The sequence below is a fragment of the Mytilus californianus genome, unplaced genomic scaffold (genome assembly GCF_021869535.1).
Source record: "Mytilus californianus isolate M0D057914Y unplaced genomic scaffold, xbMytCali1.0.p SCAF_7, whole genome shotgun sequence".
NCBI lineage: Eukaryota > Metazoa > Mollusca > Bivalvia > Mytilida > Mytilidae > Mytilus > Mytilus californianus.
In genome coordinates this window covers 103900420-103917804 of record NW_026262723.1, presented here as the reverse complement: position 1 = coordinate 103917804, position 17385 = coordinate 103900420, and the positions used below count along the sequence as shown (strand labels likewise).

Sequence of the window (17385 nt, the reverse complement as noted above, 5' to 3'; positions counted from 1 at the left end):
CATAATGATTAATTTATTGTGGAAAGAAGAGAAGCGACACACAAAATGAGGTCTTCTCATTTAATAGTATAGATTGTTTGGAGGGATTTTAACCAATCACAATGTTTTGGTGTACGCTTTTGAAAATGTTACCCAAAAATGCATTAGATTCTGAAACGGCGAATTGAAATACAAATGTACTACTGAAGTATTGATCCTTTGCCATGACAATAACTCTACATATTGAAGTGATATAGTCTTGGGATTTCAGATTTTTTTGCCATCTTATCTATATCCATGTCCTAAATTAGGAGTTAATTGTCATATGTCATATATCTGATTATTTCCTGTTAGTTGGATAATTGTAGGTATAGTAGACCTTCATCTACATGTATTTTCATTACTTTCAATGTCATAGGTTCAGATTATCTGATTGTTCTATTTATAGTAAACCTTATCTACTTACTAATTAAACAGCCCTCACTTGCCGACAAACTTGTTATTATTATTATTAAATTATTAAGAATTGAACTTTTGATTGCTGTATTTTTGTTAGCTGTAATACCGGTATTTGTCAATATGTATCCGTCCGAAATGAGGAACTGCGTCAGTGGTTGTCATTATTAAGGATCTGAGTGTGTTTGTCCATTTCGGATTTTGGTGTTGATAGTGTACCTTTTAGAGTATAGAGTTGACACCAAAGACTTTATGATAACAAATATAGAAGACACAAACAATCCTCACTGATGACATTCAAAATTACCTTTCTATCCATAAAGACAACTAAATTATCCAAAGAAACTGGTTGACAAAGTGTTAAATAACGATGATGCAAGTATGCCAATGCAGCGGTAAGTTGTGAGACCAGACGAATACTCTCCTTAATGGTAAGTTTCCTCGTAGCAAACAGTTCTCTCAGCGTTATGTGCCTCGTCTGAAGAATCTGTGCATTGTTGATAAATACAGAAGCCTTGCAAATTTCATCAGATGCATCTGAAATAGTATATAATTTTTAGTAGACATAAACAATTCGCAACATTTTGGTTTGAAGGACACAATCAATAAGCATTCACAAGAAAAAGACGGTAAAACCTCCTTTTTTATTTTTTCGAACATACCACATAAATGTAGGAGCATGCTTGAAATATTCCAGAAAAATGAAATGCCCAGTCAAGTAACAATACCTAAATACCAAAAGCTTTATCAGTTAATTTTCGTTTTTGATTATGACGTTTCTCCTCCGAAGTTATCTACAGACTTTTTATTATCCCTCCAATGCTTTTGTTCACTTTTTTTGGCCTTTTGTTCACTTTTTTATTCGAGCGTCACCTATGAGTATATTTTATAGACGAAACACGCTTCTGGAGTACACATTTTCATCCTGGTATCTTTGATGAGTTTATCAGTGCTGACATGAAATATCATTGATAATCATAAAGACCTGAGAATCAAAATAACTACTGCCAGGTTTAAAACTTTCTTCAACTTCGTTATTGATTTGGCTGCCAATTGTTTGGATTCGAGTGCCACTGGTGATTATTGTTTAGACGAAACGCGTGTCTGAATCCTTAATGATAAATGCTTGTATCTTTGGTAACATTTCTGTTCTTACCATTACGTCGGTCTTTAACTTTAGACATCTGAAATATTTTGCTAGACATCTTACCCAGAATATTGGGTTTCTACAAATGAGCAATCAAATATGAATAATTAAAAAAAAAACGGTTTTTAGATTAAATTCCTTGATATGCATTCAGCAGGTATATAACAATAATCTATATACAATTAATGATTTAAGATATGTTGTCCGATTACTGTAACCCCTTAGTGTAAGAAGCGGCTTGTACATAATGGATTTCCAGTTTTAATCAGACATATATAAGCCGATGTAATTGGTTACTGGTCATGCCGTTTTTCCCCTTTATGCTTTAGTTAAATAAGCATCAAGTTTTAATGCGCTAACTTATTTCACATGCATTAAGCAAAAAAAAAGTATAAACAGTATTTCTATAAAAAAGCATACTATTTATATTATACCAAAACTTAAGGAGTGGGGCTATATTACAATCAACCTGTCCGTCCATTCATCCGTCCATCAATTTTTTCTCGTCATGAAAAAATCGTCCCTTCTTCTCTCGTACTACTAAACAGAATGACGAGATAATAGTCTACAGGTGGACAGTGATGAGTTGTCACATGTGAAAACATTTCAGATTTCAGAGGTACACTTGCTGACTGTCGATTCTCTTAATTCTTCAATACATTTAATGAATTCGAACTCAATACACTTGTTACACATTTTTCCAGTAATTAAATGAAGGTATTCCATATAAGATGACATGAGAGAGTATGTTCCTTGTATAACAGTGCTATTAAAAATGTATCAATTAAAACTTATAATAATATGATAAGAGGTTTACTATAATAAAGTCAACAACTTGTGTTTCAAAAAATATGAGACAAGAATAAAGAAACAAATATCAAGCGGGACATGATATCATACAACCGACAATCAAGGTCAGTCCGTGGGAAATTCAAATACCCCGGATAGAATATAGATTAAGAAAAATAAATTTTCTCAAAATTATATAAACATAAATAAAGCATTCCTTCAGTTTTAATTGTATGTTTTGTGTGAGGTCTGACTTGATAATGTTAATATAATCGTTTTTCAAAATATACCTAATCAATCACGGTAATAAAGTTTTACTTTGAGCAAATGTGTATTATTGTTAAGCATAAGTACCTGCTTTATTGTTGAAAACGTATAAAGAAAAGGGTTCAATGCTGCGTTTAGTGGCATCACAAATACAGCCACCCAAGAATAAACTTCTGACGGAAATACTTGACCAGCCATTGCTAGTATACCTAAAAAATGAATAGAAAAATAGATCAATTTCGGTATTATGAAGATATTACCATAGTTCATATACTACTAGTATGTCTTCATTTAAACTGAACTTAATGCAAATGCATTACATCTATATAATAATATTATCGGTACCAATTATCTGCACCTGATGCTCATTTCGACAATAAAAGTTTCTTCAGTGATACTCGAGGCAAAAATATTTGAAAATCCAGAAAGCTATAAAAAGTTGAGCATAAGCCGAGCACGGAATTAGAGCTTTGCATGAGGGACAAATAAGCCAATTTTAGTAAATTTCTCTACTGATTCTTTGCAATCCAAGATGGCGTAAACAATTTTGATACTCCTTACTACATAAACAGTGAAAATAACACCTAATAAGTTTAATGCGTTCGAAGTGCTTATCTGGATGTACCTTCATCAGGAACACTCGAAACCAATTATTTGAAAACCAAGGATGGTTAATTACCGAAACACTTAAACAGCTGTATGACCAAAAAGGACCTAAAAAATAGCAAAATCCAGCTGTGGTCAACTTTGCATGAGGGAGTTGGAACCTCATAGTTTCTTAATTTCAAAATTGATAAACGGACAATTCAAGAAAAGTATGCTTTATATCATGTCAGTATCCAATCACTGACTACTGAGCTGTGCAGGTACATTAAGGGGGTACCCAACAATTTTCACAAAATAGATTTGGCTCGTTAAATTTTCATTCAATCTATACAAAATATTTACTTTGACCTGATGACAAAAATATTGTCAAAACATTTGAAGAACACAATTTACAGGAATAATTTCATTGGATATATAGCAGTTTGACATACATTAATTTTGATCATTGAGAAGCTTGGTTCTCTTTAATAATGGTATGTGATTAAAACGTTCAGCTGATTTTTAAAGATGTAAGTCCCTTAGGTGTTCAGTACCCATCTTAAGGTGTTAATACCGCTATTTTGTGTTTTACATATCAATTCTCGTACCTTGATTTATGGATGACTTACCCATTATTCCAACAGGAAACCAACAAAGAAAGTCCGTTAAAACAATTAAGAATAATCGTCTAGCCAGTGTTAGGTCTTGTTTTGTCCTCTTCGTCATTATTCTATTACTACTTTTAGCTATTTGGTAAATTGACAATTGGCACCAAGCTATTACAATAAACGCAATACAATTGAAAAACACGAAAATAGCTGTTGAATATTCCCATCCGCTGACTTTCTGTCGGGAAAATGGTAAAGCCAAACAAACTGCTGTTCTGGAATAAAACATATTAGAAAAATATGCCGTTTCAAAAATCGGGACCACAGCTATAATGATTACAAATAACCAGCAAACCAAAGTCGAAACCTTTGCTGTTTTGTATGTTATCCTCCATCTGCCAAATGGGAACTGTACCATTAGATAGCAATCAAAAGTCGTTAACATGACAAAACAAACAGATGCCTCACATGAAATGGCCGCAAGGATACCTGCAAATTTACATACAGTACTATCTCGCCATTCTCTGTCATGTAAAATGTAGTTTCCAGAGTAGTACATATCAACAAAAGCAATGATCCCTAGGTACACACCCATCAACATGTCTGAAACACCAAGGTTCATAATAAATAACCAATTTGCCTTAAATACCAGCGTGTTTTCGTAGATTATACGATAAAGTATAACTCCAACATTTCCAATTAAGGCATTTATAGCAATAATCCATAGGCACCCTCGCAATACATCATTTCTCATCAAATCCCTACACGAGGAAAATTCGTCCATTTTGGGGAAACAATTGTCTGCGGAAACAGATTCTGGTTTTAAACAACAAAATATATAGGAATCAGTTTTCATTTGTGTTAAATGAGAAAGGCGAGAAAATATATCAGGAGAAAATTTTGTCACATCGTTTTGTCTCAAATCAATAAACAAAAGAGATACAAGTCCATCAAATCCGTTTTTCTCTACAGTTGTTAGTCCATTCCCTGTTATGTTAAACGTTTCAAGGTTTTCTAAACCATTAAAAGTCCCATTGAAAAGTTTTATTATTCTAGTTCCAGACAGTTCCAAATCTTTCACATTAGGTAATGACATGAACGTATTTCGTTTGATTAATCCCAGCATCAGATTGTCTTTTAAGTTTAAGGTTACTAGTTTGGTGAGACCATAGAACGTGTAACTTTGCAGAACCTTCAATTTGTTATTGCTCAAATCTAAATGAAGGAGGTTCATTAATTGTTCAAATGAGTATGGCATAATATTGCCAATGCTGCAGTTGAACAGTTTGAAATCAGCAAGATACGTATATGCAGGAACAATCAATTCATTATTTGGAAACAATGAGCTGCTCAAATCTAATTTTCTAGCTTCAATAGACAAATCCCTGAAAATTGTTTCTACTTCTTTTTGATGACATATAAATACTAAACCTTCACATGAACACCCAATAGGACATGTGATATAACATCCAACTTCATCATCCCCATGAGGACATTGTCTAATGTTGTCACAAACCTCATCAAATAACAAACAAGTGGTTGACTGTTGACATCTATATAATCCAGGACAGGTCAAATTTCCTGAAAGCAAACATATATAAAAACCTCATCAAATTTGTATAAACTATCCCAAATTAAAAGATGATAATGATAAGTTGTGATTGAAAATTGAAAAGTTGATAAATTAGAAAAACCAAATGTCTAAATCTTAAGTTTCCATTCCCTTTCAGAAAAGTTGACATTTGAAGGTTTTGGCTCTGTTTATATCCTCTTAGCGATCGATGCTTCCCTACTGAAATTGATATCATACCTTTGTTCATATTATTATTAAAACAAATTTATTGTAGATTTTGAGAAAGAACATGTTATGTTATAAGCATTTTTATCTGTAATGATTACCCTATCATAAAAATGTAAAGTATCTTTTGAAACGGAAAAGTGATAAAACAATTTAGACGAGATTCAATAGTACATTCATTTGTTTCGGGAATACTTGCATTGGCTTGTGAATATAGATATTAGCTCCCTTATAATTCCTTAGCTTTATGTATTCGTTTACCGGAAGCTGATGAGCGATGGATGTGAAAACGAAAAAACGCAGGTAAAGCAGTTAATCCCTTATTTCGTAGCGCGATCAAATAAAGTGCAACAGAATCTGATGAAGGTAAAAGCTTTTCATTTACAACAGAGTAACCGAATTAAATTGCGGGCCTTTTAAGGAGTCTTTTTAGATCATTCCTGAATCTACATGTTGATTCTTTGTCGTTTTCGGTTATTCTTATGTTTTTGTTTTTTGTTTTATCAACTCTTCAAATTTTGTTTTTGCTTTTTTCTTTCCAGACATTTTGACCTCGAGCATCACTGAAGAGACATTAATTGTCGAAATGGGCATCTGGTGCAGTACATTTGGTACCGAGTATGTTATTGACTGATATTTTAACATTTTTCTTTATTATACAGCTAAGAATATTTCTTTCTAAATTTCTTAACTGTATAATAAAGAGACGGTTTTATAGGTTCTGTTAAGCCATTTCTAGATTTCACGCTTTTGAAGGTTTTTGGATGCGTCAACTTTTGGTCTCGAGCATCTTGTTAACTATGAAAATAAAGAGATGTTGAATGATTGCATATGAGAGAACTATCCATCAGAGACAAACGGACGAGGATGAAACTAAAGGGTACCGTACAGCCTTCAGCAATGATCAAAATCCATTTCGTAAAGTAAGCTACAAAAGGCTCCTGCGGGACAAAATATAAAACAATTTAAAAGAGAAAACCAATGGACTATTTTATGAGAAAACAATCGTCGAAAAAAAAATATGGCAAACAGCAGCGAATGACTTGGGACAGGCACAAACATGATGTGGTGGGGTTAAACATTTTTGTGAGTGCTCAATCCTCAACTTACCTGAAATATTAGTGTAACTAAACTGGGACATTAATGTAATGGCACAACTCAAGAACAAACTATGAGAATCAGTTACAAAAGACGTGACTAATCAAATTGGCACTTAGCAAACAAAAACTCAATCAACAGAAAAAAAATACACACGGTACCGACTTTAATGTACACGCAGTTTCTAAAATCTATTTCGAAACCAATTCCAATTAATAAATAAACCATGTTTCTCTAAACTGAAATTTCAATAACTACACATCCAAAAGATTTTTTGTAAAGGCGTGTCAAACCGTCCTAGAAAAACCTGGCATTGTCCAATGCCAAAATATTAACATCAACGGGAATGTTCATAATTCAACAGCTAAATGTTTTAGTTATGTTTTAATTGATTAAAAACAAAAACAATGTTAGCATCGATGAAGACAATATAGCTATAGTCTGATGATACTTATTCAAGAAATAGCGTGTGCATTAGAATGAAAACAACTTATTATGTCAAGAAGACTTATAATCCATGGTTACCACAAAATAATTCATCATCGCCATGGGTGCAATGTTTTCTGCCGTCACAAAGTAAGCTCGATGAAATGCAGTGACCCTCTTTGCATTTGAAGAATCCTGGCTGGCAAATCTCTTTTTCTACAAAAAAATTATTTTATAAAAGTGTATTTTTGGGGGGATTGAAGAAAGATTCGCAGATTTATAGTTTGAAACAAGAATGGAATGTTTTCTGCAATTAAACACAAGATCATTCAATTATAGACATTTGTCCATTCGATACATAGAAGAATAAATCGTACCAAGTTTTAGTAAAAAATGAAAACAACACGTTACAAATTGCATACGTTCGAAGCGCTTTTCTGTCTTTTTTGTTTTTCGTTTATTGTTTTGTCTTTCATATTTGGTTTTCGGTTATTGTTTTATCATGTAAAAGAGAATGCGAAGAACTACATATTATTGTTTCTGTTGAGATATATTTCTTTGAAGTTTTGCTGTAAAGCCTCTTCTTTTTATTCAATTTTGGATTTCAAAGCATACCTCATCACAATATTACCGAAAGCCATTTTGTATTGTAGAATTTTGGTGACGTTTAGGTATGCAGTAAGTTAAATGGTTGGAGGTTTAGATCGTCCTTTTTGATGTTAATACCAAGGGAGAAAAGGGCGGATTTATGATTTTAAAAACATCTCCACTTTCCACTTTCGTGAATGATTTAGGGGCATATGTAAGATTCCCAGTCTTGCTTTGAATTCCAAGTTCTTTAATGAGACATTCCAAATAATAATTTTTGCATCTAAAACAATATTGCTTGAAGCTTTGTCTGCTGAAACAATAAACAAATTTGTCTCGAAGAGAGGATAAAACAACCACAACCTCGGGCTTCTTGAAAGGATAAGAAAACCATGTGCTAATTATACATCGTATATTTTGAATACGCTTCTAAATGCTTGATCGAACAGCTTCGATTCATTCATACACAATGTCTAGTTTTGTCTCATCAGTTTGTTAGTCAGTCGTAACATTTCATTTTTCGAGCTAAACAATAAACAAGCTGCACATGAGTTTGCCTTTTTCCTGAATTCCAACATCCAAAATAAGTGCCAATATAAATGGTATTTATGTCTTACAACGTCCTTGTTGTCATAAGTCCATTGAACTATATTACCTTACTGTACTAACGCTCATGTTAAATCAAACCAAGACCAAATACGTAAAAGTTTCAAATCAAATTTATTTTCCCCTATTGTTCTATACCATTTCATTCATATTTGACGTTCTCTTTTTGATTTTATGCATTTCAAAACATTATGTGCAAATTTGAAATACTTCTCACACACTTTATTTATTTTGGCCAATACCATCCCTTTATGCGCCTACTTTTTTTTAGGTTGAAAATCGGATGAAAACCCTATCAAAAAACCATAGATTAAAGAACCTTTACATTTGTTCAAACTCAGTACAATATCACAATAAAAAGATGGTGGCTTTGTAACTCGACTCCAGTCGTAGGTACCGAACAGTTTACGTGTTAACTGGGGGACTATTCTTAGTCATTTGAACAAGAGAGGTGGAAGATACCAAAGGGATATACATACAATTAGTCGAAGAAACCAGACAGATTCTGCTCCACATGTGAGGGGAGTGTTTTTATAATACAATTTGTTTTTCTTACCACAGTGCTGAAGATGAGTCATATCTCTACAACCATTTACATCACTTCTTTCATTTACACGCATAATGCAACGATCTGTATTGTTATACAACTTTCCATCAGAACAAAGGGACTGGCTACTTGAAACATTTTTCGAAATTTCTGACAAATAAATATATGAAAATGTAGTTTACCGATGTTCAAATCTTATAAATCGATAAAAAAAAGATAAATGAAGGGAACAAACAAAAAGTGAGGGACTCCAAGAAAACAAAGATGACATCATAAGTCACACTATAAACGCATTCATCTAAGAGGATGAAGCACAAATTAAATAGCGGTGTACGAATTACGTATCTAACTGACACAAAAAGAGACATTACAAGAATGCATATGACTTTAAACAGGAAAAGATGGCAGACATTATCAATTAAATTTCGTGCCACACTTTTACATATATATTTTTTAATTGAATATCTTAAGTATGGTGTTTTTTCGGAAACAATAATACAAGTTTATAAGTTTTTTCAGCTAACACATTTTTACATATAATCATGCTGTCTGTTCTTTATAGTTTACCTGATTTACAAACAACAGGTCCAACTGTCACCTCATAAAACCCCTCGTCACTGAAAGATTTATGTGGAACATCATAACTATGAAAAGGAAGTCTATCGGGATTAGAAAGTACTAGAGTATCAGTAAACATTCTATTGACATCTGCTTGACTCCAGTCCATTCCTCCAGTACAATGACAACTACAGAAAAAGTAAACTAATGTGATGATGATAATGGAATAAACTTTGTTTGAAACAGTTTTATATAGTATCTATACGGTATGAATTGTAAGGTGTTATATTGTGCAATATTGAATTAGCGTTTTGTCTGACTATCAAATACTTGCATTTCTATTGACTTTCAAATATATAGTAAAATTACGTTGAATTTATCATGTTCAATTATTTATGTGTTTTGATAAGGAACATATAAAAAGGTTATAAATGTAAAGCATAAAATGTGACCATTAGAGACGGAAAAAAACAAATATACTAAACTTCAAGAGCTCAAACAAACTCGATAAAAAACTGCTTTTTTACTACAAAAATCTGACACAATACCGTTTACTACAAACAACTAATATTTATCACAATCAAATTGATTCGACATGTGTCGAAACCATTTCCACATAAACTTTCATCAGGGCTTACAGTTCGAAGAACAAGCACAATCAGTAGATGGTGGTAAACAGTGTAAAAGTTTTCTGAAATTAATAGATACATTCGTAAAAAAATTACTTTGACTAAGTGAGTAAAATGCTTGGGTTTTGTATAAATGAAGCGACTCTGACGACTACGTGAATGATGGTACTTTGTTCATCAGAATTAATTTTAGTTCATATACTTGCCTTTTATTGCATGCCTCAACAACCATGACAACAGATTCTGTATACTTTCCAGAGTCATCAGAAGATATAGCGTCGTGGTAATAGCATGTTAGTTTCACATTTTGTGAACACTGGTGGTTGTCCTTCTTCATTACACTCTTTATCATATCCAAAGGAAAACTATATACGTTCTGAACTTTTTTATAACTACCGAAGGCGTAGAGTATAGCAACATAATTATAATACAAGAATGTTGAGACCAGTAGTGTATTGCCTTGATCATTGAATTCACAGTATACCAAATATGTATCTGAAATAAACAAAAATTGAAATGACATCCTCCCGTATTGTAACTTGTTTGAATTATTTTTAAACTTTACTTTATAAAACCAAAAGTTCTTTAACCATAATAATGATATATTTGTTAAATAATTTTTGGATGCAACATATTAGAAGAGAAAAACACACGAAAAACACACAAGTGACTTAACAATATATATTATACTTTAAAAATGACTTTACAATGCAAATTAAACGTATAATGAACAGCTATTTATACCTTAAAAGAAACATTTCGATAAACATTGTACTTAATAAACAGCTGCGCCATGAGCGCATGATACGCCCGTCGTCTTGTGTGTGATTTTTTATGCAATAAGCATAAATAGTTTCTGACATACGGCGTGACATGCGAAAACCCCCCTTTTTTTTTTTACAAAAAACTCAATATCTCTAAAATAAAATTTTGAATCAAAACCAAAAAGTATACAGATCTTTAGATTAATATAACTAAGAAGTGTGTAAAATTTTAAGCAATAATCATAAATCGTTTTTGAGATACGGCGAGACATGTGAAAACCCCCTTTAAAAAAAAATCAATATCTCAAAAATAAAATTTTGAATCAAAACCAAAAAGTATACAGATCTTTAGATTAATATAACTAAGAAGTGTGTAAAATTTTAAGCAATAATTATAAACTGTTTTTGAGATACGGCGCGACATGTGAAAAACCCCTCCCCCTTTTTTAACAAAATACTCAATATCTCTAAATAAAATTTTGAATCATCACCAAAAAGTATACAGATCTTAAGATTAATATAACTAAGAAGTGTGTAAAATTTTAAGCAATAATCATAAATTGTTTTTTGAGATACGGCGCGACATGTGAAAAAAAAAACACATACCTGTTTTAGTTACTAAGTCCCGTAACTCAAAAAGTTTTAATCTTATTTTCACCAAAAAGTATACAGATCGTTTGACCATCATAAGAAACAACTATGTTAAGTTTCATGAAATTTGGATAAGTCATTCTCAGGTTACGGTGCGACATGTTTACGCCGGACAGACAGACTGACGGACGGACGGACGGACGGACGGACACCGGACATTTGTATACCATAATACGTCCCGTCAAAAATTGACGGGCGTATAAAAAAGGGAGTAATAATAATTTGGAGTGTCAAATACCGTTAATAAGGCGATAACGTTATTTGTGTACAATAAATAAAGACAACAAACTATACGATTGTCTGTGCGTACGTCGGTATTATATTTGGAAGCATAGTTTAGACAGTTAGCTTAAAAATAAAATTGTATTTATCAACATATGTTATATTATAGTGGGTACAAATTCTTTCAAAATATTGTTTTTTTGGTAAATATTATAATGATTTTATTCCGTACGATTTCAATAATTACTCTTTATTTCTAACACATTTTTACATTTACCTATCAGACAAAAAAATCTGAAAAATGGTAAACTTCTTGGTTCCATGTTTTCTGATCTGATCTGATAAAAAAAATGACTACATTCCTAAACGACCCATAATAATCACGCGGATAAATGGACAGACGCATGGAAAATTTCTACCTTCAATAATCAATGACAGGGTAACGTTTTATTTATCTTTTATTTTGCCTTGTACTCTTATTATTGTCTTTTATCTTCATTCTGTGTGTGTGTTTCGGGTATCTATATCTTCAAAATGCAAAAAAGCCATATACATTTGTTATGTCCATTTGACTGCCTCGCGTTTGTTTTAATTGCATTTCTAATCTGGAAGTCATTGTATGCTTACTACATTTGGCCAGTTTACGAATATTTTTGGAACGTAAAAATGAATTGCTTTTTATAAAAGTTGCATTTCTTTGTATGACCTCAAAATCCTTGATTAAACACATGTGCAAGTGACATGTTACCTTTAACCCCATAATTAAGCGTCGACTAAACACTACACCAAAATGAGCTACATTTCTGTTTGTAACATTAATAATGTAGATGCGCAGTAGACGTCAATGAAAGAATAAGCGACGAGAAATTCATAATTTGGTTATGCCTGACATAATAATGACTTGTATTATATCAATTAATTGAGCTGTAAATAAAAGTCAGATACAATCGGTAAGATATTTGATCTTTTGGACCATTAACTGGGAACAGACCATGGCTTTATTTGCAGTGCAATAATTTATTAGCATTTCAGTGTCAGCCAAGACAAAGGTTGATGTGAGAATTCATGGTTACAAATATGTTTCATAAAATGTTAGCATAGATTGATAAGTATTTTCAAATTTTGGCTAAAGGTTTAAGACAATAATGATATAAACACATCTGAGCTATTGCTTTCAGCCTTTATTTTCTTGTAATGCTGTAATGCTTTGGGATGTGAGTTACTTCTTAGTAACGAAAGGAAAATTTAATATTTGTTTATTAATAATTGTCACTTCCTTTACGCCCAGTGGCAACTTTTCATTCAATTTATGGTATGCGGATTTGCAAAACGTTTGTCACTCAGTGAAATCTCACTCGACAATAAATAGATTTGGATGATTTTGCTGGTGCAGATTCAAAGCAAGTCAGAAAAAGTTTTCATTGAATTGAAACATCAACTAGATTGATGTGGTTCTGATGAATCAAGTCACAAACCCGCTTCCCCGAGCACGAAAACAGAGCTCCTGGGCATAATATGCGGTATAGTAGCTTTAACTTTAGAAACACCACGATGATATAAAATATTCATTATAGACTTGGTATCTAAACATAAGTTAAAATAAGAGATATCCAGTTTCTTGTAAGGAAATAGAATATTGCAGTTTCTTGCGTGAGAACACATAGATTGTTTATATAAGATTATTAAATTGGTAAACAATTAAGAGTAGACAGAAATACCAAAAATTGGTAAAAAGGGTTTTTTTTGTGGTAAATTTTTGTACCCTTCTATAAAGAAGTACATGTATCTACTTTGGTTATTGAAGAATTGAGAAAGTCAGATTTTGATTTTTTTTCTTGTGCTTGTCTTACTGGTTGTTGATCGTGGAATAAAAGACACAAGGAGTTTCAAAGTTTTATTATTGAATATTTAATCTTGAATATTAATGTGCTAGAACTTTTTTTGCCTGTTGTAGTTAAGTCGAAACACTGGGTATATAACGTTTAAAATAAAATAATCAAATTTTTCTACAACAAACCCTCTAAAGACAAGGTCGAGGAAAACTAGTGATTTATATATGCAGAACTGTCTTTGAGAATCACGTTTCATTGCAGCTGTGAATCAATTCGAAATAAAGACAGTACATGTAAGTGTTTGTGATAATAGCATATCAGACATTTTTTTTTATCGAGATGGCATTTAGATAGAAAAAATATCATTGAATGTTTTGTTTATTCAAAGATCATCAAGCAACATTAAGTGAAATAACAGTTTTAAACAAAGCTTTTTGTTTTCCAAATTTGCACATGAATGGTGATTTATTGTGTACATGTTATTTTCAGAAATTGATTTGGCTGTTTTAAAATATGATGTGCATGTATCCATAAGGTCAGCTTTTGCGTAAGGCACAATTAATCTAGATTATTTGTAATTTAGGTAAAAGTACTTATGCTACGAGTGTTTAGTTTTGTTTTCTTTTTTTTCTAATGACGTGTAAAACGAATCTAGTTACTGATATGTTTTCTGTATTTAATGGTTTAATTAAGCAATTAAAGTGAGGGGAAAGTGTTGCGTAGAACAATATAGTCATTGTTATTTTTGAGTAGGTAGTCGAAGACCATACAATTTGGCCAGCGTGTTTTGAAAATTCCCTCAATTGATAATAAGACATCTTGTTTATGTCTTTTAGCAGTTAACATGAACATGTGTGAACTGGTATTGGCTTTGGAGGATTCTCGAGCTTTCTTATTCATGGATAAATATGGGTAAGTACCAGTAGCTTTTTACCAGTTTAACAGTTCTATACAAAGATGGATTATTAAGTTTGGTAGGGATTCCTGTTGATATTCAACACATTATTGTATACTGGGAGGTGTCACGTTTAGTTTCCAGTCAAAAGTGCCTTCAAAACTAATCAAAACGACAGTGCACTCCTTGACTTAACTTATTGTTCTTTCTTGTAAAGAAGTATGTAATCCTTTAAGGATGTTGTCTATGCAAGGAAATAAGTTATTCGTTGGAAACTACGGATTAAATCGTGCAAAGAAGTAGTTCATCCTTTGGAGTTTCCTGGTCGAAGCAAAGATAGCAGTAAGTACCCCTTATGAATAGTATAATTAAATGCTTTTAAGTAAAGTATGATTAAATGCACGTACAAACGATTTTTTTGTTTTCTTGTTTTGTTGCGTTTTTTTGCGCATTTTATTTGAAATTATTTATTGCACACCTTTTGTAGTGTAAAATTTAGTGCGTCATTGTATGTCTAGGTTGTAGTGTGTTGTATTATGTTTAATTCATATTGTATTAGATATTTATTTGTATGTTAACTTTACACGTAATTCAACAAGTTATTCAGTTTTAATTGTTTCTTGTCTTGGTTATCCAGTCTAACCGTAATTAAGTGAAATTTCACATGACATTAAATAAATTTCCAGTTATTCTGTATTTGTTCAGTCCTATTTTGAATCTACATTTGTTATTACATTATACGCAAATCATATGACATTCACTTCATTTTGCACCGAATAAGTCGGGTAGACTTTTTTTTGGGGAAAGTTCTGTTACCCAACCATTAGGTTCGCTGCTGAAATTTCCGGCAAAACCAAATAAATTGTAGAAATGGGCTACTTTGGAGAAAAAAAACTGGTGGCGAATCAAAACTATAGGTTTATCATATGAAACGTATCGGAAAAAAATGAAAGAAAATGTAGTAGACAAATGGCAATAAATTGAAATATGTTTTATTAAAAACTATGGTGGCACCATAAATTTGAAATTCGTCAAAGAAAAGAAAGTTAGAGGGATTAAAAATATGAAAACAAAACTGAAAATTTGGATTTTGGATAAACTAAAGAATTTTTTCAGTTTCCTGTTCGAGTAAAATATAAGATGTGGTAGAATTGCCGATGAAACGACCAGAATGAATTACATGTAAGCAACCATATGTCAACGTACGTTCCTCATAAATGAGGAAACCCTATACCATACAGTTAGCTATAAAAAAAAATTCCGAAATGACAAAATGGAAATCACTTCAAATTAGAAAACCAAAGGCCTGATGTATGTACAAAACAATAATCGTAAAACAAATATGACGATAACCACTGAATTGTTATGTAAATAAAAAACAAATACATAAAGCTTAAAACAATTCGGAGCTTCAAAAAGAAAATGAGCCTTATTGAAAATACATAACTACCTTAGGGCAATTTTCCTGAGGGAGTTGTAGCCTTAGTCAAAGAACCATTGAATAATTCATATGCCACCTTTGTATGTGCATGTCCCACGTTAGGAGCATATAATTCATTGGTTGTCGGAAATCACTGCTTGTCGTATCTGGGTTTTTTTTCATTGTTTTGTCATAATTCAGACCGCTGGCTTTTTCACGTGATTTTTTTTCACTTTTTGTCATATCGGGGCCTTTTAAAACTGACTATACGGTATTGGTTTGGTTTAACTCATTGTTGAAGACCGTACGTTGACATATAATTGGTACAATCTACGTTACCCCATTGGCTTACGACATCTCCATATTTTACATCAGTCTCTAAAATCATTTCTTATGTACCCTATTTTGTGTGTTATGGATCGTTCGTTTAAACTGGACCCTCGTACTTTAATGTTGTAATTGGAAAGCAGTCATTTTAGGCAATTCTGAATTCTGTATTCTGAATTGCTTGGTTGTTCTATTACCAATAAGATTTATCCAAGAGAAATAGAATGACATGAGATTAAGAGGGTACTTATAATGAATTGACTTTGTATACTGTAAATAGGTTTTAGCAAAAATCTTCAATTGTTTTCATTGTTATTAATCACCAGCTCTCACATCTCCATTTGCAACTCAATCTTTTCAAAATTTCTTGATTACTGCTATGCTATTAAGAATGAACATCCCAAGTAACATAGCATGGCTAGTGTATACCTTTTTGTTTGCAAATCCAAAAAGTTAAGTGAAAATGATTGAAAAAAATCACCATTTGTATAAACAATCAACTACATTTGGTTTTTCTTAATCTAATTAATCAAAAATTTTGTGGGATATGTTTCCCTTTGATCATGTATCAAATGTAATCTATTTTTCATTGTCCTCATAATAAAATCTGCCCTTAAAAATGAAATTGTCTTGAGGTCATAAATATTAGAATAAAAAATTATTTCGAATGCAGTTAAATAATATACCTTCTGTTCCTTGATCTATAAAGTACATCCCGTTTAATCTTGTTCCGATGATCCACCATTGTTCACACGATGTCTGTTTGAAACTATCAGTGCATTCATATTCGTCTTCTTTGTATCCTCCAGGACAATCAGCTACAGCATCACATACACGATCTTTACTGATACATGATTTATCATAACATTGATAACTGTTTAAACTACAAGTTTCTGAGAAAGAAATATCTATAATTATATATATATAAATTATGTTACGGTGCTGATAGTATATATAAAATAATACACGGCAGAATCCGTATCACATGCTGTATCACCACGAGAAACCAATATCAGTCCCGAGTGCCGTAGGTCCCGAGGGCTGATATTGGTCGAGTGGTGATACAGCATGCGATACGGATTTCACCATGTATTGATTTGTTTAACATATATTTTAACAAAATCAGATTCGTGATTTACAAGCGGACAACCATCTATTCTTGATCCATCCTCGATTGTAATGGTATTATATTT

At 32.1% G+C, this 17385-nt stretch overlaps 1 protein-coding gene across 1 annotated transcript in view; it reads right to left on the bottom strand.

Moving 5' to 3' along the window:
* Positions 1–900: 900 nt before the first annotated feature.
* LOC127709602 (G-protein coupled receptor GRL101-like) overlaps positions 901–17385 on the bottom strand; it is a 30712-nt gene continuing 14227 nt past the window's right edge. Inside the window, exons 5-9 of the mRNA XM_052215205.1 lie at positions 16879–17085; positions 5263–5412; positions 3853–4818; positions 2726–2847; positions 901–972 (exon numbers count right to left, since the gene is read on the bottom strand). Coding sequence (XP_052071165.1) covers positions 901–972; positions 2726–2847; positions 3853–4818; positions 5263–5412; positions 16879–17085 — 1517 coding nt within the window. The remainder of the gene's footprint in view (positions 973–2725; positions 2848–3852; positions 4819–5262; positions 5413–16878; positions 17086–17385) is intronic.